General features: G+C 39.9%; 1 protein-coding gene across 2 annotated transcripts in view; it reads left to right on the top strand.

Annotated features, from left to right (window-relative positions):
- Nucleotides 1-15,953, top strand: part of LOC140481653 (protein diaphanous homolog 3-like) — a 604,739-nt gene extending 588,786 nt beyond the window's left edge. For both annotated transcript variants that reach the window (XM_072578185.1, XM_072578184.1), the window contains exon 28: nt 14,190-15,953. In XM_072578185.1, the coding sequence (XP_072434286.1) occupies nt 14,190-14,449 (260 nt within the window). In that variant the 3' untranslated portion in view covers nt 14,450-15,953. The remainder of the gene's footprint in view (nt 1-14,189) is intronic.
- Nucleotides 15,954-22,774: the final 6,821 nt, after the last annotated feature.

Here is a 22,774-nt window from a genome sequence, read left to right as displayed (position 1 = left end):
CAGTGGTACAACTGTAGGTCAGAGGCTTGGAATACTGAGGTGAGTAATTCACTTCCTGATTCCATAAAGCCTGTCCACCATCTACAAGGCATAAGTCCGGAGTGTGATGAAACACTCTCCCTTTCCTGGATGGGTGCAGCTCCAACAACACTTAAGAAGGTTGACACCATTCAGGAGAAGGTTGGCACCGCATCCACAAGACCTACAAGCATCTACTCCCTCTACCACTGATGTTCAGTGGCAGAAGTGTATATTATCTACAAGATGCACTGCAGCAATTCACCAAAGATCTTTAGACAGCATCTTCCAAACCTATGACTATTTCCATCGAGAAGGACAAGGGCAGCAGAGACATCGGAACACTACCACCTTCAAGTTCCCCTCCAAGCTAATCGCCATCCTAACTTAGAACTATATTGCCGCTCCTTCACTGTCACTGGGTCAAAATCCTGGAACTTGCTCTCTATCAGCATTGTGGGTTTACCTACAGCATGTGGTTCAAGAAGGCTGAGTTAAATAGATTTTTGGAAGATAAAAGAGTTGAGCCTTACGGAGAAGGGGGGTGGATTTGGAGTTGAGATCATAACCAGATCAGCCAGGATCTTATTGAAGATCAGAGCGGGCAAAATGACTGAATAGTCTATTCCTGCTTTCAATTCCTAAATTATGGTCATTGTAAAATACACACCACAGGTATCTGGGTGTCTTGGTAGGAAGTCCATCAACTCACTTTCATCTGGAATATTGGTTTGACTAAAATGTCTGGAAATATAATTTCTTAATTGTGCTGCCAAAAAGCAGTCTGCATGTGGCCTCTCAGTATTTTTAGGCAAGGAACTGTTTTGTTCCCACCCTTTACTAAGGCACACTAACAATGAGACGCACTATGAACAGTCCATACAATATGAAGGCAAAATAAGAGCAGGATGAAGTAAATGAGAATCATGTTCATTAAAGCTCCACCAAAGAATAACGTCATCAGTTTTGAAGTATCCTTTCACCAGCGTCTGCAAAACAGGAAAGATTTGCTAATGGGAGTAAAGTGGTTTACGAGCATCACATTAACCAAAAAAATGACATATGTTTGAACAAAGTTCAAAGTTCATGTTACAAATTGATTTGACTGGGTATCACCTAGAGCCAGTCTTATGTTCTTCTATTTATTTTCATACTTCACCGAGGTGCAAGTTGAGGGCCAAGTAATGCTTAGCTGGGCTGTGGTATCATCAACCTCCTGGAAGCAAGGGGGCATTTATCTCAAATTGTTTGAATCCCAAAGGAGACTTTTGCCAGTGTATGTTCAGCTTGGTCAGGTGATGGATGTATGGAATGAACCGCCAGAGGAAGTGGTAGATGCAGGTACAGTTACAACATTTGAAAGACATTTGGGCTGGCACATGACCAGGAAAGGTTTAAAGGGATATGAGCCAAACGCTGGCAAGTGGGACTAGTTTAGTTGAGAAACTTGTTCCAAAGGGTCTGTTTCTGTGCTGTATGACTCTATATGAACAGACATCAGGAGAGTGAGGATGGCATGATGAAGGCTGAATCTAGCCATGCTACTTGTGTTGGGTCCTGGAACAACGACATATTAATCAGTGAAAGGGTAGACTTGATTGAATCCGTTAGATCTTTTAGATCTGCTGAGAGATTGCAATGTAAAACATTTAGCAGCAAATGTTCATTTTATTTTTCAAATGAGATCCCAGTCTAAGGTCCAATATTGAAAACATTGATTTGCAAATTACTGACTAATCCGGAGGCCACAATGATAGGGTGAATGAAATAATGTTTTCATGCAGACTGCTGCTTAAGATGGGACACTGCGTTATGTTGAATCCACTTGACTTATGCTGAATGAACAGATCTAGTGCACATTTGCTTTAAGCAACTTCACCAGCATTGGGTGGACCCAGTCAAGTGCTACTGGACCTCAATGTTCCTCCGCTAGCACCACACAGGGCTCTCAGATAACCCTGCTTAATGAAGATAAACTCCTGCTTCTTTACTGTCGACTGTACAACTCTATTGTAGGTGATCACTGAAGGTACATAATACTGTTAACATTGTGCAGTAACACATTAAGTATGTCAGCAGAGAAGCCAGAATCTGTATAGAAACCACCAGTAACTGGTCTCCGAAGGGCCACAAATCATCTTTATTAAGGAGCCAGGGGAACAACAGAGCTGCTTCGGCCCCATAGGCGTAATGTGACTTGCAGCCAACCTAAGGTCATTCTCCCCGTCTGGGCCCAGTGGCTAACTCAGCTCAGAGATTTTCTTTATTCTCTCTGGATCAAAACCTGGAGCAGAGCATCCACTTGATGCTCACAGCTCATTGGCTACATTTAAGTCAGAGTCCAAGCTAGGTTTACTTAAACTGGCTTAGAATAGCTGGTTCATTAACTGGCAAATAGGTATCTTAGAGATCCATCAGGCTTCCTCCACACCCATCTTTCAGACAAGGAGTAGGAAGTTAGCATTTGAAAACAATACCAATAGTGTATCAGAACATGACTGTCACCCAGTCCAGTGGGACTGTCTGTTCTTTCAAATCTGGCAGTTAGACACACCACTGTTCTGTCATTCTCACATTCAGATCACTTAATCTGTAATATCAACATCCTTTCTCCCCCTGCACTCTAACCCCAACTCCTACTATTGCATAAATACTGTCCCCTTCACACTTCACTTCAGCTCTGATGAAGAGTCTTTCAGATTCAAAACGTTAGCTTGCTGTCTCTCCATGGATGCTGCCTGACCCATTGTGATCTTCAGATTTTTTGTTTTCATGATTCGGAGATGACTGATGCTCATTAATAATGAAAGAGGCTGTTTCATATCAATGTAGGGAGGTGCTAATTGGAGTATAATTGCAGCACAATGGTTAATGATCTAAGTTTCTTTTTCTCAGTTTGAATGCTAAACTCTACCATGTTACATTTATTGTTTTCTTGGGCATCTTTTACTCTGATAACTTTTATTAAATCTGGATTATATCATATTGTCAGATTCAAAATACAGTCACACAGCAGGGAAACAGATCCTTCGGTTCAATGAATCCATGCCGACCCAAAAAAACTAAACTAGCCCCACTTGCCTATGGTTGGCCCTAATCCCTCCAAACCTTTCCTATTCATGTACTTATCAGAGTGTCTTTTAAATATTGTAACTACCTGCATCCACCACTTCCTCTGGTAGTTCATTCCACATATGCACCAATCTCTGTGTAAAAAAAGTTGCCCCCATGCTCTTCTTAAAACTTTCTCCTCTCACTTTTAAAATATGCCCCTAGTTTTGAACTCCATTACTAGGGATTCACCCTTGCTATTCACCTTATCTATGCCCCCTCCTGATTTTATAAACCTCTATAAGGTCACCCCTGAACCTCCCATGCTCCAGTGAAAAAAGCCCCAGCCTATTTTTATAACTCAAACCCTTCATTCCCTGCAACGTTTTGGTGATCTTTTCTGAACCGTCTCTAATTTAATAATACCCTTCCTATAACAGGCCGACCAGAACTGCGCACAATACTCCAGAAGCGGCCTCACCAACTTCCTATACAACCTTAACACGACGTCCCAATTCCTATTCCCCAAGGTCTGAGCAATGAAGATAATCATGCTAAATGCCATCTTAACCAACCTGTCTGTGTGTGATGCAGATTCCAAAGAATTATGCACCTGAACCCTAAGGTCTCTCTGTTCTACAACTCTACCCAGAGTCCTACCATAAATCATATAAGCTTTATTCTTGTTTATTTTACCAAAATGGATACCTCACATTAATCCAGATTAAAGTTTATCTCATCAATAGACTGAGGAGTGGCCGGTGGAGGTTACTTTGGATAAATATGAGGTATTGCATTTTGGTAAAATAGTCTGATCCCTGTTGGATTGACAACATATTGTTCTTGGAAACTATTCCAAATGCATTCTTCACAAACATGCATATATTTCCTCGCCCCTACATCTGCTAATTTGTCTTTTCTCAATCTTCACAAAGACTAAATCTTCATGTTTAATTTAATGCCTGTTTTACATGCCCTCATTATCTCCTGATTTATTCTCTGTGCTACTACATAAGTAATCAGGGGACTAAAGACTCTTCCCAACTGTGTCTTATTCCCTTTGTTACTTCCTGCGTTTACCCATATAGATTCTATATATTCTGTTCAAGATCCTTTCTTGCTATCTTATTTGTTTACATCTGCATGTACAAAGCAACCTTTTCCTTCCCGCCTGTATGTTTGAAAAGTGACATACTTCTGAATATTTAGTTCTCAGCTTTTATCTCTTTGTAACCATGTCTCCAAAATGGGAGTAAGATGGCCAATAACCTCAATTGGTTCCGTTAATTAATTTGTTTTGTTACAAATACTATGATCATTCAAGTGGTCTCTTTAAACTTTTGGAATCAAAGTTCCAACCAACAGCATAAAAATAATTTGTCGAATAATTACGTATTTTACCTGTTCCTAGAGACCATAGTTTCAGTATAAATGTAATAAATAGCATTGCGTTTGTGTATCTGGTCAAAACTTACTTTTGAAAATAAAAATTGATATAAATTCCAAACTTTCCTTTTCATTGCTTATGCGAATACTTTGGGAACAGAGTCCTTTTGAACAATAATACGATTTTTTTCTCACGTCATGTTTTGAAATAAAGATATGTATGCCAGGAAACATCACTGTTGAATTTTCTCTCTAAAATGTTTTGTGGTTTTAATATTGCACTTACTTTCAAACTGATTCCCTCAGTAATTTCACACTACCCGATCTAGCAGAGCAGTTTTCTCATTGAACTATTGCTTCTCTTCAGTATTAGATTGTACCTGACTAAACATGATATGCCAATAAATGTCAAGAAATTAAACACTTTTTTTCAAATTGCAATTTTGTTTAGGTTATTGATTGTTGGTAACATATCCATTAGACCTTTGTGTCAGGTGCTAAGCTGTTGCCAAGTCTAAAGTGCTATTTGCTGGATGAAAATACATATTTTAGATTTACATTCAAGTCTCGAAGATACAGCAGTTATAAAAAAAATAAGGCTGGTCTTCTATTTGCCAAGGACATTTTTTTTAAGTATCCATATCCTTTGTTTATATTTAGTTTATGCTTCCAGGGATTGTGGTCTGTTCCTAGACCAAAATGACAAACCTGTCTGCTCTGAGGCTGCTAATAGTGTAGTCTATTGCTGAGACTTAACAGAAGGGGCAGAATTGCCGACCTTTTACTGTTATTTTTATTTTCCTTCTCCCTTCCTTTTTTTGGGGCAGTTACTGCCATCTCCCCAAATGGCTCTGTTCATATCATGAACTCAGGATGTAGGAAATTGCAAGCATCAATCTGTTTCCATTGGCAACTGCGTGTTCTGCAGCTTAATTTCTTCTCATGATTCTTTTTGGTTGCTTCTCTGTCAATATCTTTTATGGTTTCAGGACAGAATGCAACAGTGGTTTTCTGAACATGTGAATTGTTTGCTTGTTCTGTGTTGGCCATCACACTTCAAAATATATTAGTATTATTGGCTACATATTATTTATGATCTAGCTGAGACAACTAATAGATTAGATTAGATTCCCAACAGTATGGAAACAGGCCCTTCGGCCCAACAAGTCCACACTGACCCTCTGAAGAGTAACCCACCTCGACCCATTCCTCTACCCCTGACTAATGCACCTAACACCATGGGCAATTTAGCATCTAACCTGCATATCTCTGGATTGTGGGAGGAAACCAAAGCACCCAGAGGAAACCCACGCAGAAACAGGGAGAATGTGCAAACTCCACACAGATAGTCACCCGAGGCTGGAATCGAACGCAGGTCCCTGGCGCTGTGAGGCAGCAGTACTGACCACTGAGTCACCATGCTACCCAATATTACGCAATGTTAGTGAATGGATATATAGAAGAATATTTCCAAATAGTATCTAATGTGATCCTAGGAGAAAGTGAGGACTGCAGATGCTGGAGATCAGTCAGGAGAGTGTGGTGGTGGAAAAGCATAGCAGGTCAGGCAGCCTCTAAGGAGCAGGGGAATCAATGTTTCAAGCATAAACTCTTCAGCAGGAAGCCTAATGAACTGCCTACGCTTGAAATGTCAATTCTGCTCTTCGGATGTTGCCTGATTGGCTGTGCTTTTCCAACTCCACACTCTTCTACTCTAATGTGACCCTGTTGTCCGTTTGATACCATACTGTCAGATATCCTCCATATTCCTGCCTTCAGTTGACACTGTATGCATTTAATTAACATATTTACATAACTCCTCAAATGTCCATGATTATACTGATATGTGATCAAATATTAATTTTTAATGTTAATGTAACATAGATTGAAGTGTGGTCAATTTCTAAACATTAGAAGAAATACCAAGTTTAAGGAGCTGTTTGATAGGTCCATTTTCCCAAATGGAGAGCTTACTAAAACTGGCTTCACACCAGGTTGGAAGTATACATCAATCTGCTGTGAAGTCCAAAGTGTTATGACGGTGCTTTCTGGAGCAGGTTTCATGTAGCTTGGCTTCAGTGCAATGAAGAGGCAGAACAACAGCCTGATTTCCAAGTTACACTAATGCTTTCCCACTGATGCATATCCAAAACTGCTTTACCACCAGAGAGTCATCACGTCATACAGCATGGAAACAGACCCCTAAGTCCAATTTGTCCGTGCCAACCAGATATCCCAATCTGACGTAGTCCCATTTGCCAGCACTTAGCCCATATCTCTCGAAACCTTTTCTATTCATGTACACATCCAAGTGCCTTTTAAATGTTGTAATTGTACCAGCCTCCAGCACTTCCTCTGGCAGCTCATTCCATACACACACCATTCTCTGTGTGAAAAAGTTGCCGGTCAGATCCCTTTTATATCTTTCCTTCTCATCATAAACCTATGCCCTCTAGATTTGGACTCCCCCACACTATAAATAAACCTTGGTTATTTGTTCTACTCATGCCCTTTATGATGTTATAAACCATGCAAAAGATGTTTTATATATCCCCTTTTGGCTTTAGATACAGGTGTCATTATCCCTTTCTGTGTTATTTTAAGTGTATGTTAGTGCACAACTTCTGGTATAAATTCATACATCCGTCTTTGCAGCCACTGACTACTAAAAGGTAATATATACTGATTTCAGTAATGCTTCACCACACCATTAAGCATATGTCAGGAGCTGTTAAAAAGCTAACTGCAATGTCACATTCAGATCTATGCATTGCCATTCGCTGGAGTTGACTTAAGCCACTCCAACAACAGCTGATCAGTAAAATGCAAATAAACGATCCTTCTGAATGCAATGTTGAAACTTATTGATGCAAACACCATTAATTAAAATGAATAAATATAGCTATCACCAAAATGAGCATCACAACATTTTAAAACCTATCTTAATATTTGATACTCCTGTAAAGTACTGCCACAGAGCTAGTAAAGTGTAGCTCACTACCCCAAGTGGGATCACAAGCGAAATTTGAGGGTCACAAACAGCAAGGTGGCAAGGGGCAACTCTTCCTCATTGCCTTCACAGGTCTCCTCTCTCCTGCACTGCTCACTGAACAGTCACAGTGGGGGAAAAGCACAGCACTACAGTTTACAAGGGCCGGACTCCAGTGATTACTTGCAGCAGGCTTAACATGCCTTATTTTAAATATCATGTGACATTTAAATGATCAAAAATATCTTTCTTATAACAAAATCTTTTTGGCCATCTGTCAAACTTTGGTGAAATTCTTTGCAAATTACCAGTGAAATGAGGCCCCTGTAGAGCTAAGGAATCTAGAAGCTGCCAAAATGGTTCAGTGATTTAATGTCGGTGTCCCACAGCTTCAGATGTAATCAGCAGATGCTTCGGTATTAACATAAATGTTTTTCTAACCTCAGCTGTTGGAAAGAAATAGAACCTTCCTACCCCTTTCTGATCAAATTCGTTTTGCTTGCTTTTGCATAATTAACATCCCTTGATGATACCTAACCTTTCTTTCAAATATCGAACGTTGGTCTAGGTAAAATCCATGCTAGTCTGAACAATCAGCAGAGAGTATGTGAAGTGAAATTGAAATAGATTTTACACAATCTCATCATTTCTACTGTTTAACATTCTTTGCATGAATTTCAGAAGCAAGTGATGTACTTTTGTTCTTTCTCAATCACACAGAGTGTGCCATTTTATAAAATCATTACTATCATTTCATCCTGCTAAAATGTCCCTACTTAAAAGTTTCAGTGTTCTGATTCAGTTCTGAATAATTCTTGAAATAAATGGTCAATTTTTTTGTCAGTGAGTCAGGGATCTCGAATTAGGGAATATCCCAGCTCATACTAAACTCACCTGAAATGCAAAATCATCTGGGGAGGACAGTTGCAATATAAAGGCAGGGTTGCCAAACACCTGAAACAGAGTGGAAATGGGCACGGGACTGGGGTTTCCCTGATCTGGAAGGCCGGATGGTTAGAAAGCCCATTTCAGTTCTTTTGGACTTTGGTTGTTTTAGTTGTTAGGCTTGCATGCCCTGAACATTCACATTCCATCACCTGCATAACCCCCATGGCCCTCCAAGCCCTCCACACCAACTCATGCCTTCCACACTCTCACCACCATCAGTAGATCCCAGAAACCATGTGGAGATAAAAAAGGTCTTACAGTCCAATACAGTTCTCACCCTTATACATTTGATCATGAAAAAGCCTCCCACTCATAAAAATACATTCAAAGTTTTAAAATCTCCTTAAGCGCTTAATTAAACAAAAAATACTTCTACTCAGACTGACTTTCCAAGTCAGTTAGTCTTTGAATAGACTCAATTAAACTTGGAGCTTAGAACCCCCACAGAGCTATTAAGCTTTTGAAACTCAAGTAAGCATTCATATTGACATCATGATAGCCTATGGAAATTCTCAATAATGAACTCAATTGAATCTTTATGACAGAATGTTACTATCCCAAAAGATAGACACAGCATGTCACTGATGGCATGTCACATTGAACTAATTTACTGGAATTATTGAGGACATTACAAGTACGGTGGATAACTGGTAGATGTGGTGTATCTAGATTTCCAAAAGACCTTAGACAAGGTGCCTCAAAAAGGCTGCTGCAGAACATAAGGGTGCACGGCATTATGGGTAATGTATCAGCTTGAATAGAGGATAGGTTAACTAACAGAAAGCAGGAGTGGAGATAAATGGCTATTTTTCTGGTCGGCAATCAGTGAAGTACTGTGTGCAGTTTTGGTCTTCTTACTTGACAAAGGATGTACTGGCACTGGAGGGGGTGCAAAGGACGTTCACTGGGTTAATTCCGGAGTTGAGGGGGGTTGGCTTATGAGGAGAGACTGAGTAGACTGGGATTATATTAATTGAAGTTTGGAAGAATATGGGGGATCTTACAGAAACATAAAATTATGAAGGGAATAGATAGGATAGAAGCAGGGAGGTTGTTTCTACTGATGGGTGAAACTAGAACGAGGGTGCATAGCCTCATAATAAGGGGGAGTAGATTCAGGACTGAGTTGAGGAAGAACTTCTTTGCCCAAAGATTTGTGGATCTGTGGAATTCTCTGTCCAGTGAAGCAGTTGAGGCTTCCTCATTGAATATTTTTAAGGCAAACACAGATATATTTTTGAACAGTAAAGGAATTTAAGGGTTATGGTGGGAAGGTGGGTAAGTGGAGCTGAGTCCATGAAAAGATCAGCCATGATCTTATTGAATGGTGGAGCAGGCTTGACGGGCCTGATGGCCCACTCCTGTTTATATTCTCATGTTTGCTGACTTGCAAGTAGTTTAAAGAGCAAGGTATTTAAAAACAAAATCAGATCATGACATTTGTACAGACTTTATCTGCCTTTCAAGTGTATTTGTATATACTTCATCAGTTCATGACTCCCATTTCTGTTGAAGGGCTGATGCCTGAAACGTCCATTCTCCTGCTCCTCGAATGCTGCCTGACCTGCTGTGCTTTTCCACCACCACCCTTTTCGACTCCCATTTTGTAGCCAAACAGCCTTCCAACAGTCAAGCTCAGCACCGAGTTTGACTTTGTGGACTTTGCGGACTTTGCCTTGTGGACTTTGGGTTTGCCTCATGAGTGATCAGTCCAGTTCTGTTACCATCAAAAAATTGAATATGTCAGAAATGGGGTTGACACTCCTACATCCGGGTCCCACCTGTCATTTTTAAACATTAACTGAGATCTCCCCACCTCACAAAAATCAGGCATCTCCAAAATGGATTGTCTTGTTATAGAGTCATAGAGATGTACAGCACGGAAACAGACCCTTCGATCCAACTTGTCCATGCCAACCAGATATCCCAACCCTATCTAGTCCCACCTGCCAGCACCCAGCCCATATCCCTCTAAACCCTTCCTATTCATATACCCATCCACATGCCTTTTAAATCCTGTAATTATACCAGCCTCCACCACTTCCTCTGGCAGCTCATTCCATACACATAACAGACTCTGCGTGAAAGAGTTGCCCCTTAGGTCTTTTATATCTTTCCCCTCTCACCCTAAACCTATGCCGTCTAGTTATGGACTCCCCAACCCCAGAGGAGAGACTTTGTCTATTTGCCCTTCATGATTTTATAAACCTCTATAAGGTCACCCCTCAGCTTCCGACACTCCAGAGAAAACAGCATGTTCAGCCTCTCCCTATAGCTCAAATCCTCCAACCCTGATTACATCCTGGTAAATCTTTTCTGAACCCTTTCAAGTTTCACAACATCCTTCCGATAGGAACGAGACCAAACTTGCACACAGTATTCCAAAAGTGGCCTAACCAATGCACTGTACAGCCGCAGCATGACCTCTCAACTCCTGTACTCAATACTCTGACCAATAAAGGAAAGCATACCAAACGCCTTCTTCACTAACCTATCTACCTGCGACTCCACTTTCAAGGAGCCATGAACCTGCACTCCAAGGTCTCTTTGTTCCGCAACACTCCCTAAGACCTTACCATTAAGAGTATAAGTCTTGCTAAGATTTGCTTTCCCAAAATGCAGAACTTCACATTTATCTAAATTAAACTCCATCACCCAAACCTCAATCCATTGCCCCATCTGGTCAAGATCCCATTCTAATCCGAGGTAATTTATTTCGCTATCCACTACACCTCCAATTTTGGTGTAATCCACAAACTTACTAATTCTACCTCTTATGTTCACATCCAAATCATTTATATAAATGACAAAAAGTAGAGGACCCAGCACTAATCCTTGTGGCACTCCACTGGTCACATTCCTCCAGTCTGAAAAACAACCCTCCACATCAACTTCTGTCTTCTACCTTTGAGCCAGTTCTGTATCCAAATGGCTAGTTCTCCCTGTATCCCATGAAATCTAACCTTGCTAACCAGCCTCCCAAGGGGAAACTTGTTGAACACCTTACTGAAGTCCATATAGATTACGTCCACCGTTCTGCCCTAATCAATATTCATTATTATTCATTCAAAAATCTCAATCAAGTTTGTGAGACATGATTTCCCACGCACAAAGCCATGTTGACTATCCCTAATCAGTCCTTGCCTTTCCAAACATGTGTAAATCCTGTCCCTCAGGATTCCCTCCAACAATTTGCCCACCACCGACGTCAGGCTCACTGTCTATAATTCCCTAGCTTGTCCTTACCACCCTTCCTAAACATTGACACCAGGTTAGGTAGCCTCCAGTCTTCTGGCACCTCACCTGTGACTATCAATGATACAAATATCTCAGTAAGAGGCCCAGCAATCACTTCTCTAGCTTCCCACAGAGTTCTCGGATCAGGTCCTGGAGTGGTGAACTCGGCCCGGACAATCACAAAGGCCAACTTCCCATCTATAGAATCCCATCTACCAGGCCCGCTGTCAAGGAAAGGCCACCAGCATTCTCAAAGATCCATCCCACCCTGGCAATGTTCTTCTACAACCTCTACCATCAGGGAGAAGGTACAGAAGCCTCAACACACGCACCAGCCGGTTCCGCAATAGTTTCTACCCTACTGTTGTTAGAATACGGAATGGACTCACAAACCTTAACATTCACCTGTACCTGTGTTTTTGTTTTTGACACTGTTTACCTATTACTTACTATCTATGCTACTTAACTCTGTGATCTGCCCATATTGCTCACAAGACAAAGCTTTCCACTGTGCCTCGGTACACGTGACAATAATTTCATTTACCCACTTTTATGTGATACAAGACATCCAGCACTTCCTCCTCTGTAATCTGGAAATTTTTCAAGATGTCACCATCTATTTGCCTGCATTCTATATCTTCCATGTCCTTTTCCACAGTAAATGCTGATGCAAAATACTTGTTTAGTATCTCCCCATCTCCTGCAGCTCCACACAAACGCTGCCTTGCTGATCTTTGAGGGACCCTGTTCTCTCCCTAGTTATCCTTTTGTCCTTAATGTATTTGTAAAAACCCGTTGGATTCTCCTTGACTATTTGCCAAAGCTATCTGATGTCCCCTTTTTGCCCTCCTGATTTCCCTCCTAAATATACTCCTACTGCCTTTATACTCTTCTAAGGATTCATTCGATCTATCTTTTCTATACTTGATATATGCTTCCTTCTTTTCCTTAACCAAACCCTCAATTTCTTTAGTCATCCTGCGTTCTCTATACCTACCAGCCTTTCCTTTCACCCTAACAAGAATATACTGTCTCTGGACTCTCGTTATCTCATTTCTGAAGGCTTCCATTTTTCAGCCGTCCCTTTACCTGTGAACATCTGCCCCCAATCAGCTTTTGAAAGATCTTGCCTAATACCGTCAAAATTATTAAATCACCTCAATAATACCAGGTGGAAGCTTTCATTTTAAAAATATCTACTTGATATCCAGCTGGCATTTGAAGTGTTGACATCGACACTTCACTATTTTTGAGGTCTTTTTTTCCCTCTAAATTTAAACTCACTCAAGAAGAAATAAGTTGGACAAACTGATATAAAAGTTTTAATGTACAAGTCTGTGCTGGTAGTTCCTCCTCTATTTTCTTCCTAACTCAATGCAAAGTGGTGAACTTTTAATCAGGTTCTGGGTTGAGCTTTGCTACAATACGGAGAGACAATACATCATAGTCCAATATATCATGTCACTGCCTGCATGCCAACAGTTTCTCAAAAACCCATTCTGAAATACTGCTAGCCAAGAAAGCCGCTATATTTTCGAAAAAAAACGTTTATTTTCTTGCCTCTGGTCTAGAGGTGATCATACTACAGAGGTTTGCTGAGATTGTCCAAGCTGCTGTGTAAAGTGTTCATCCATCACCGTGAGCCCTCTGGTCATGAAATGACAGTGCAGTAAATATCTTCAGCAGCAGCCTTTTAAAGTACAAGCTGTTTTCTGTAGGAATTTTCAGCTTCCACATAAAACACATAGTCATGAGTGACTGCTTCTGTTCCAAAGTCATTACTGTTTGGATGGTAGAACATCTTTCAGAGAATAACCAAAAACTTTAAATGTCATGTCAAGTTTGTTGAGACAGTTTTCAGGCTATGCTCAAGGTTACATGAATATGGAGTGTCCCTTTTTTTTAGTTGAAGATATGAGAGAGGATAATTCATATTGTTTGCAAGATGTCTGCAAACTAGCTGATAAAATTTCTGTTCTTTGCTCCTATCAGGCAAAGCCATTAAATCATTGACTGTACAGCTGACGACTATAGCAGATGTGATAAGTCAAGATCACTGTCAATTATTAGTAACATGCTGCAAATATATCAGATAGATAGAAAATAGATTGTGTTTTAAAATTTAATTGTGCTTTTGCTGTGCCTCGAAGCCTTTTGAGGTGGGTCTCATTGCACTGCAGTTTGAAATAAAAAAAAGTTTTCTTGTATTAATGGGAGTTGGTGGACTGACATTTTTATTAGGTACATCCCACCTGTCTCACTCGACATGTAAATGTTCATCAGTTTATTAAAGATGCATTATCTTTTGTTGGCATCATTCCCCCGGAGCTGCATTTAATGAGAGGAAAAGCATGATTGCTAAGTTGGAATCATCAGATTTATGCTCAATCTGTATTTAACTAGTGATATTTATGTGACTCTGTGCGTGATTGACATTTCTTGTCATTTCTAACACTTTAAGTTTGCACCTCTGCTACTTGCATGTTGTTTGCCCCACATTACATAGTTGTTTTTCAGCTCTTCTGTAACTTCATTCCCCTTTATTTTTTTTCTCATGCAGAAAATCAAAAGGCTGAACTGGAAAGGTCACATTCTGGTCAGAATATCCACTTGAACACAGCTAGAATTCCAATTACCAAGGAGCCCAGTTATGAAACAGAAGCATATTCATCTAACACAAGGAGTAAAGCTGTCAGGAAACGGGAGGGACATGCTGTTTCAGACCTAAGGAAGAAGGAGATGGGAACTGTTATTTCTGACACTGAGAATAATGCTGTTCCTGAAGTAGAAGCACTCCTGGCTAGGTTACGTGCTCTATAAACCTCAGTTAACATTGAGATCTAACTATGACTTAAAAGCTGCCAAAATATTAAAGTTGCTCTGAATAATGTAATAAACACTGTCAGATACAAATTTCCGAACAACTCGTATAGACATATTGTGAATAGAGGTGAACCTATAATAACAAAATACGAGGTTACGGTTCAGAATCTATTTTTCAGTCCTGGTGAAGCAAAGCAGCAGGAATTCTGTATCTGCTTTGTGTGCTTGCATTTATTTGCCCAATTTCTATGGGAAGTCTACTTATCCAAATTGACTTCCTTCTTCCTTGCTGTTTGCACAATACCTTATCCCTAAATCAGGTTAAGTATGCATCAAATGTTTTCAATTCACAATATGACACATGCAGTGCATTTGCAGGAAGTCAGTAGGATTTCATATCAGACCATTTGTCTGATGCTTCATGGTTTTAATCACCTTTATATTTGCATTACAATGAAAATTTTAATTCAGTTGCAACAGTGACTGCTTCATTGATGCATTTTGATTCGTGCAGATGCACATTAAATATAAAATTTATTTGGTGTTTGCCATGTGAATTGGGTGAGTTTTATTTTTAATATTTGTAACCATCTTGATTTATAAAGTAATATAGTTTGTGCCTTTGCAGGACTGACACAGATATTTCCAGCAGACACCCAGTACAAACTATACCCTCCTTTACTACCAACATATCTCAAAAATAATTCTACTACAGTGGCATATATGCTTATCAAATATTGCACAGTAGATGATTGCTGATGTACCAAAGAATACCATTATCAGCTTTTGTAGAACAAAAGTTTCTTTAGTTTTTCTTTGTTATCCCTAAAATATTTTCAAATGCACAAAAACATATTATATATTTTCTCTATTCATTGTTATAGTCATTGATTGTTAGAGCAGAAATTTATTTTGGATATTTTAAGTGTTTTTATCTTCTGCATGATCCATTCAGAAAGGTATTGGTTACCATCATTGTATTGACACTTTGTAATCAATTATAATTGAATATATATGAATATAAAGATATTTTCCAGAGCATTTTCTTCTGTATGTTATTCCTAAATATGCAGCCTGATTTCCAATTATTTTCCTTCTCTTTCATCTCATGTTCTGGTTTTCAGTTTGTATTCTAGGAGCCAGGTCTTCAGAATCAGTGGCCAGGATTGCTAAGCTTCCCATCTGAATTTTACCTTGCTTGCTTAATTGGTCATCCTTTGGAATCTTGTAGCACAAGTGTATTGTTTTCATTGGAAGCAGGTTGCTCATCCCTCTCCATACTGACGACTCACTACTTTTCAGTGTTGGTGCTGATGGAACACGGTACTCTGTATATGCTACACCAAGTAATCAATGATCAAGGACTGTATAGCTGATTGTTATAAAAGTCCTTTTTGGCTTTTGTGTGTGAGTAGTTGGTCTATTAGGACAAATATGGGACCACACATTAATTCTGATACGTAATTCCACCTGGTCATTTGCTATTTTAAATGTAAATATATTCCACAAAATTAATTAAAAACTTAATTCTATTAAAAAGTGTTAGTATGTTACTGAGGAAATTATGCAATTCTTTCTGTAATGGATGACACAAATTACTTTGCAAGGAATTTTAATATTTGCAAATTATCTTGACTTTCCATGCAATACATCCAAGAATGTATGAGAATGGTTCCATGTATGACATTTGTATCTGTGTCATTGTAGAACGAAAATATTTACAGACCTAAAGTTGTGACTTTATATTATCGTTATACCTGATGCTCTGATCTCTGATTTCTTGTATTTCATTTGCCAAAAGCAGTGGTTAGCAAATAACTCGCTGGAGTAAGGGATGAGGCATATTATGTAGGGTTGAAATATTTCTACAATGAAAATGTGACTTATACAGATACATTGTATTTGTTCCTTTAAGGAAATAGCTAAAAAATCTTAGTTATCATTTAATTGACTGATTTATATTAAGGCTGAAAATGTGTTGCTGGAAAAGCGCAGCAGGTCAGGCAGCATCCAAGGAGCAGGAGAATCGACGTTTCGGACATGAGCCTTTCTTCAGGAATCAAGTGATTTATATTAAGGGTCAATTCTATAAGTTCCATTGCTTATTTCTGGTAAAATAAATTTGAGTTTTGCAGTGCGATTAGACTATTTCAGGCTCTAAAAGCAAAGATAATCATGATTGAAATTATATTAATCTTCAAAAAGTTAATGTGTCCTGTAGAAGCAGATGCACTTGTGGTGTTGATATTGAGTAACTAGGGATTGTACTGCACTGCCCACATTGTGAGGTATTGAAACTGATGGAGCAAGAGAGCAGGAAGCATCTGGTGTTTTGGTTGATAATGGGATAAACAGTGTATCTCCCTAACAAATGAGATCATAACCTAGAGAAATACACTGACTGATAAGATGGATCTCACTCAGTGAATTTATGCCAAAGCAGGTATCGATTGAGAAACTGCAATATTTTTTAAAATCCAGAAATAATTAGCAACCTGAAGGTATGAGACTGCATTTATGTTTACCTTTTGAACAAAAGAAGCTGTGTGGCAGTCATTAAGGATGATCATGTCATTAAAATTATACTTGTGCTGCTACTTAAGAACAGAAAAAATAGGAGAGAAGTCAATGGTGCAGCCCTTCACATTTGATCCACCACTGAATGAGTTAATTGTTGAAATTCTACAACTTCACTCTCCATTGACTCCTTTAGTGCCCAAAAATTGTATTAATTTTGGTCTTAAACACTTGTTTGTCCAACATTTCAGCCACAGGCTTCTCAAGTTGAGAATGACAAAGAATCTTAGCCCGCTTGTGGTGACATTTCCCTTTACTTCATATTCTGTAGCCAGGGAGAACAGCCACTCAACATCTACCCTGTCAGGCCTTGTAAGAATTTGATACGGTTTGATGAGATAATCTCCCATTTCTTTTAAACTCCAGTGATTAGATGCCCCTTCTCATCAATCTTTTGTCAGAGGATATGACCACCACCGCTTCCTCCCATCCCCCACTCCAACTTCACACACGCACAAAAGAAAACAATCAAATCTTCTTAAATCTCTCTTATACAAGTACTTCTTTCCTTAGATAAGAAGACCCAAACTATATGGATCACAACACAAACAAATAGGAGCAGGAATTGATTCTACTCTGGCATTTCATAAGGTCATGGCTGATCTTTAACCCCCGGCTATATTTTTTCATGTGAACCCAAGCCTGCAACAATGCAGTTGGCTCTTAACTGCCGCTTGAAATAGCCTCGCAAGTCACCAGGCTGTATCAAACTGCTTCAGAGAAGTTCAATAAGAACAAAGCTCAAATAAAAGCAAAATTCTGTGGATGTTAGAAATCTGAAATAACAGAAAATGCTGGAGAAACTCAATGGGTCTACAGCATCTGTAGACTGAGTTAATGTTTCAAATTTGATAAGACTCTACTTCACAACTCTTGGGAACGTAGGAACAGGAGTAGGCTATTCAGCCCCCTTCAACAAGATCATAGCTGATCTGTGACCTACCTCCATATACCTGCCTTTGGCCCACATCCCTTAATATCTTTGCTTAACAAACATTTATTTCAGATTTAAAACTCGCAACTGATCTGCTCCCACTGCCGTTTGTGGAAGAGAGTTCTAAACCTCTCCCACCCTTTGTGTGTAGAAGTGATTCTTAACGTCTCTCCAAAACAGTCTGTCCCTAATTCTCAAACTATGCTCTTAGTTCTAGAAACCCCAACCTGTAGAAATAGTTTATATTCCCTGTCTTTTCCTGTTAACATCTTGAAGACTTCAATCAGATAATTGTTTAACCTTCTAACTTTTAGGGAAAACAGGCTTAATTGGTATAATCTTTCCTCATAACTCCTGAAATCCAGATATCATTCTTGTATACCTATGTTATACTCCCTCCATGGTCACTGTATCCTTCTCAAAGTGTGGTTCCAGATCTGCTCACAGTACTCCAAGTGGGGTCTAGCCAGGATTTTGGATAACTGCAGAATAACTTCTGGACTCCAGCAGTCTAGGTATAAAGGCCAGCATTTGAATACATTTCTGGATGGAATTCTTCTTCAGAATAAAACTCAATTGAGCATCTGTCACTGATTGATGCACGAGAAATGAAAACAGTGTGCTTGGCCCAACCAACTCAGTCATTAACAAATGGAGACCTGGGCCAAAATTGGAAGGGATGTCATATAGACACCAATTGTCCAGGGTCCAGCAGAGCTTGTGGCAGGGTGGTATATAATTTGCTGGTAATGGCACTGAGAGTCTTCAATATTGACTCTGTACTCAACAAGGTCTCATGATATCAGGTTAAATATACATAAGAAAACCTTATGATTGTCATCTCCCAACTTCCCTCAGCTAATATGAAACATGAGGAGAAGTAGACCAGAGAGCCCCTCAGGCCTGCCCCACCATTCAATGAGATTGTGAATGGTCTGTTTTGTTTTGAATTCCACATTACTACCTACCCACCACAACCTTAGATTCCCTTGCCCTAACAAGAATCCATTTAACTCTGCCTTGAAAGTATTCAATGAAACCATAAGAACTTTTGTGTTCACTTCTTGTCATAATAAAAAATGGCCAACATTAACCTTCTTGATGACATTTTGCAGCTGCATGCTTCTTTCTGTGATACATAGTAGAACACCTTGCTACCTCCTCACCTCAGAATTCTGCAGTTGTTCTCCGTTTAAGTCAGGCTTGTTCAAATGTCTAGCATGGGGAAGACATGTTTCAATTTTCTCACCTCTTTGTGGTTGGGGGGGATTAACACATTTCAGGAAGGTAAGGCTACCCCAACTGTAACATGGAACTCCATTCGATGAACTCAAAAACTGTAAATTGATCAGTCAAATGAGCAACTAACAGAGCAAGAGAGAGAAAGGATTAGCCTCAATTCATGATCACCAGGGAAAGGGAGCAGCAACTGGAACTGAGCTAAGGAGTTAGGCTTAACTATTGCTGACCTTGGGTCACCCTTGGTGGGCTCACTCAGAGGTAACCTCGGTGAAATACACCTAAAAATGAGACTTCAAAGTTAGTTGATTTTCAGTCTGGGTTTCCTCCTCAATACAGGTACATGCTTTCTTCCTCTCCAACTCTTCTTTCCCACTCTCACACTCTTATCCTGTTCATTCTTCCTCATACCTTCCATTCTCCTCACTCTCTCTGTTTTCCCCTTCTCTCACTCTCCCTGACTTACACTGCCTTCTTTCACTTCAAGAAAATAATTCATGGGGCTTCGAACTCCAAAAAATGTTCACTCACCCTTTGACCCCACCAGCAAACATTTCACATTTAAATGAAAGTGGCCAAGGTGTTATTTTACAGAGTAACTTTAATGGAATCTAGCGCACAAACTCATCGTCACAACCCAGCCCGCAGTTTAACTTTAATTTTATTGTCATGTGTTTTTTACATAAGACTGCAATAAAATACAGTGAAAAGCTTTCATTTGTTGCCATGAAATGGTGCCATTTTGAATAATTTAAGAATAAGGAAAATAAAGAACGATATAGCTTGAACAGCATCCATCAATTAGTCCTGAACCAGCTCATCATCGTCAAGGACACCTGTGTCACCAACTCTCTGCCACCATCTACACCAGACCCAACCAATATCAAAGTCATTGATCCTGAGCCATGTTTTGCCGCTGGCCTGCCTCGTCGACATTGGAGCAGCCGCCGATTCCAGGTCCAGTGCGTCCTCCGGAAGAGTAAGTAGGAGCTCACTGCCCTCCCCCCTAGGCCCACTCACGGTCTGCAGTAGGCCCACCTGAGGCCTACACCCTGTCCCAGCTCGGGACTGCTTGGGGTTCAAGCACTGGGCTCACCACTGTTGATCTTGTCCAAGCCAGGACAAGGAAAATAAGTCAGAAAACAAGAAAAGGGAGGGAAAAATAAAGCAAAGTGCTTAGAGCAGATGAGCTCTGGCAGAGGAGCCCAACTCTGCTGCCATTTTGGACTGGATTTCTGGCAGTTCCCCTCCGCCGTTCGACTCATGGCCTCCTCCCCAGGGTAGAGCTCTCATTTCCTTCCCCTCCTCCTGTCCCTGAGATTCTCCTATTCCCAAAGCCAGGCCAGAGACTCACTGCCATGGCTTCAGGCATTAAGCTGTTCCTCCAATCAGTGACTGGGTTCTCTTGTATTTGCTCCTGATAGGCTCGTCAGTAAACCTGTAGCAGTACACACACAGAGGAGCAGCAACTCCTTGCAAAATCTTCACCTTATACCTACCTACATTTTGAAACTCTGTCTTCAAGTAAAACATAAGAAGAACAACATAATAAAACATCACAAAAATAATAAATTTTCTTTTGGCATCCTTTTTTTTTCTTGGTCTATGATCCTTCTCATGTAACATTATGGAATTATTAATCATGAGAGACCTGTAAATGAGCTGCAAATTTTTCTACAAAACCGAAGCAGAATGGTGGATCTGGGGTTTGGTAGTTCTTGTTTCAGTAATGCACTGCTTTTTCATTCTTCCTGCCAACGAGAACAACTTTACATTATCTCACATTCTACTCTATCTGACAGATTTTTGCCCACTAATCCAACCAATCAACACCTTGCACCCATGCTTCACAGTAACCCCTCTACAAATACTGTCATTCCATTCTCTCGATATAATTCACTTGCCACACTGATAGCTCTGCTTTCTCCAATTGTTTGAGGGAACAGTGCAGAACTCCAGGAAGAAACAAAGAATGGGGGAAACTGGACCTCAAGTGCTAGAACATAGCATCTCCAAATCATAGTAAAGTAGACAGCTGTGTAGGAACAGATGTTATAGAGTCATGGAATTATTCAGCACAGAAACAAATCTTTCCATCTATCTAGTCCACTCTGACCATGTTCCCAAACTGTACTAGTCCTAACTGCCTGCATTTGGCCCATATCCCTTCAAACCTTTCCTATTCATGTATTTAACCAAATTTCTTTTAAATGTTGTAACTGTACTTACATCGACCACTTCCTCTGGCAGTTCATTCCGCATACAAACATGTAAACGAGTTGCCCCTTACATCCTTTTTAAATCATTGTCCTCTCACCTTAAAAATATGCCCCATAGTTTTGAACCACCCCAACCCTTAGCAATTCACCTAATCTATGCCCCTTGTGGTTTTGTAAACCTCAATAAGTCACCCCTCCATCTCCTATGCTCCAGTGAAAAAGTCCCAGCCTATTTCAATAACTCAAATCCTCCATTCCCAGCAACATCCTGCCTGTTAAATCGTTTTGAACCCTGTCCAATTTAATAATATCCTCCCTATAATAGAACAACCAGAACTGTGCACAGTACTCCACAAGAGGCGTTGTCAACATCCTGTACAACCTCAACATGACATTCCCACTCCTGTACTCAAAGGAGCAATGAAGACAAATATGCTAAACACCTTCTTAACTACCCTGTCTACATATATTGCAAATATCAAAGAATTATGTACCTGAACCCCTATAACTCTCTGTTCTACAACACTACCAGGATCCCACCATTAATTGTAATAGTCCTGCCCTTGTTTGTTTTACCAAACTGAAATACCTCACATTTATCCAAATTAAACTCCATCTGCCATTCCTCAACCCATTGACTCAGTTGATCAAGATCTCTTTGTGATCTGAAACATCCTTCTTCACTGTTCACTGTGCCACCAATTTTGGTGTCATCTGCAAACTTACTAACCATGCCTCCTAAAATTTCATCCAAATCACTTACATAAATGACAAAAGTAGACCCAGAATCAATCCCCACGGAGCACCTCTGGTCACAGGTTTCCAGTCTGAAAAACAACACTCCACCACCTTCTATCTCCAGTTGCGAAACCAATTTTCTATCCAATTGACAATTTCTATCCAAAGCTCACCCTGAATCCCATGTGATCAAACTTTATTAATTACTGTACCCTGTGGAACCTTACCAAAGACTTTACTGAAGTCCAAGTAAACCACTCTGCGCTCATTAGTCTTTTTGGTTACTTGCTCAAAAAATTTAAACAAGTTTGTGAGACATGATTTCTCCTGCACAAAACCATGCTGACTATCCCTAATCAATCCTTGTCTCTCCAAATGCATAGAAATACTATCTTTTAGAATCACCTCCAACTTACCCATCACTGAGTCAGACAAACATGTCTATAGTTCTGAACCTACGGAGTGTCACACTCCCAAGGATTAGCCATTATAAGGTGGGGGTCCCTTGCACTGAATGATATTACAAGATATTTCAACTCCATTTGGCATATAATAGAAACTCATATGAAGTTGATGTCACCATAAACTGAAATACCATGAAATGCAAATGTAGAG

This window comes from Chiloscyllium punctatum, chromosome 9 (assembly GCF_047496795.1).
Source record: "Chiloscyllium punctatum isolate Juve2018m chromosome 9, sChiPun1.3, whole genome shotgun sequence".
In the NCBI taxonomy this organism is placed as follows: domain Eukaryota; kingdom Metazoa; phylum Chordata; class Chondrichthyes; order Orectolobiformes; family Hemiscylliidae; genus Chiloscyllium; species Chiloscyllium punctatum.
Note: the sequence above shows the minus strand (reverse complement) of the source record. Positions and strands in the feature narration are given on the sequence as shown.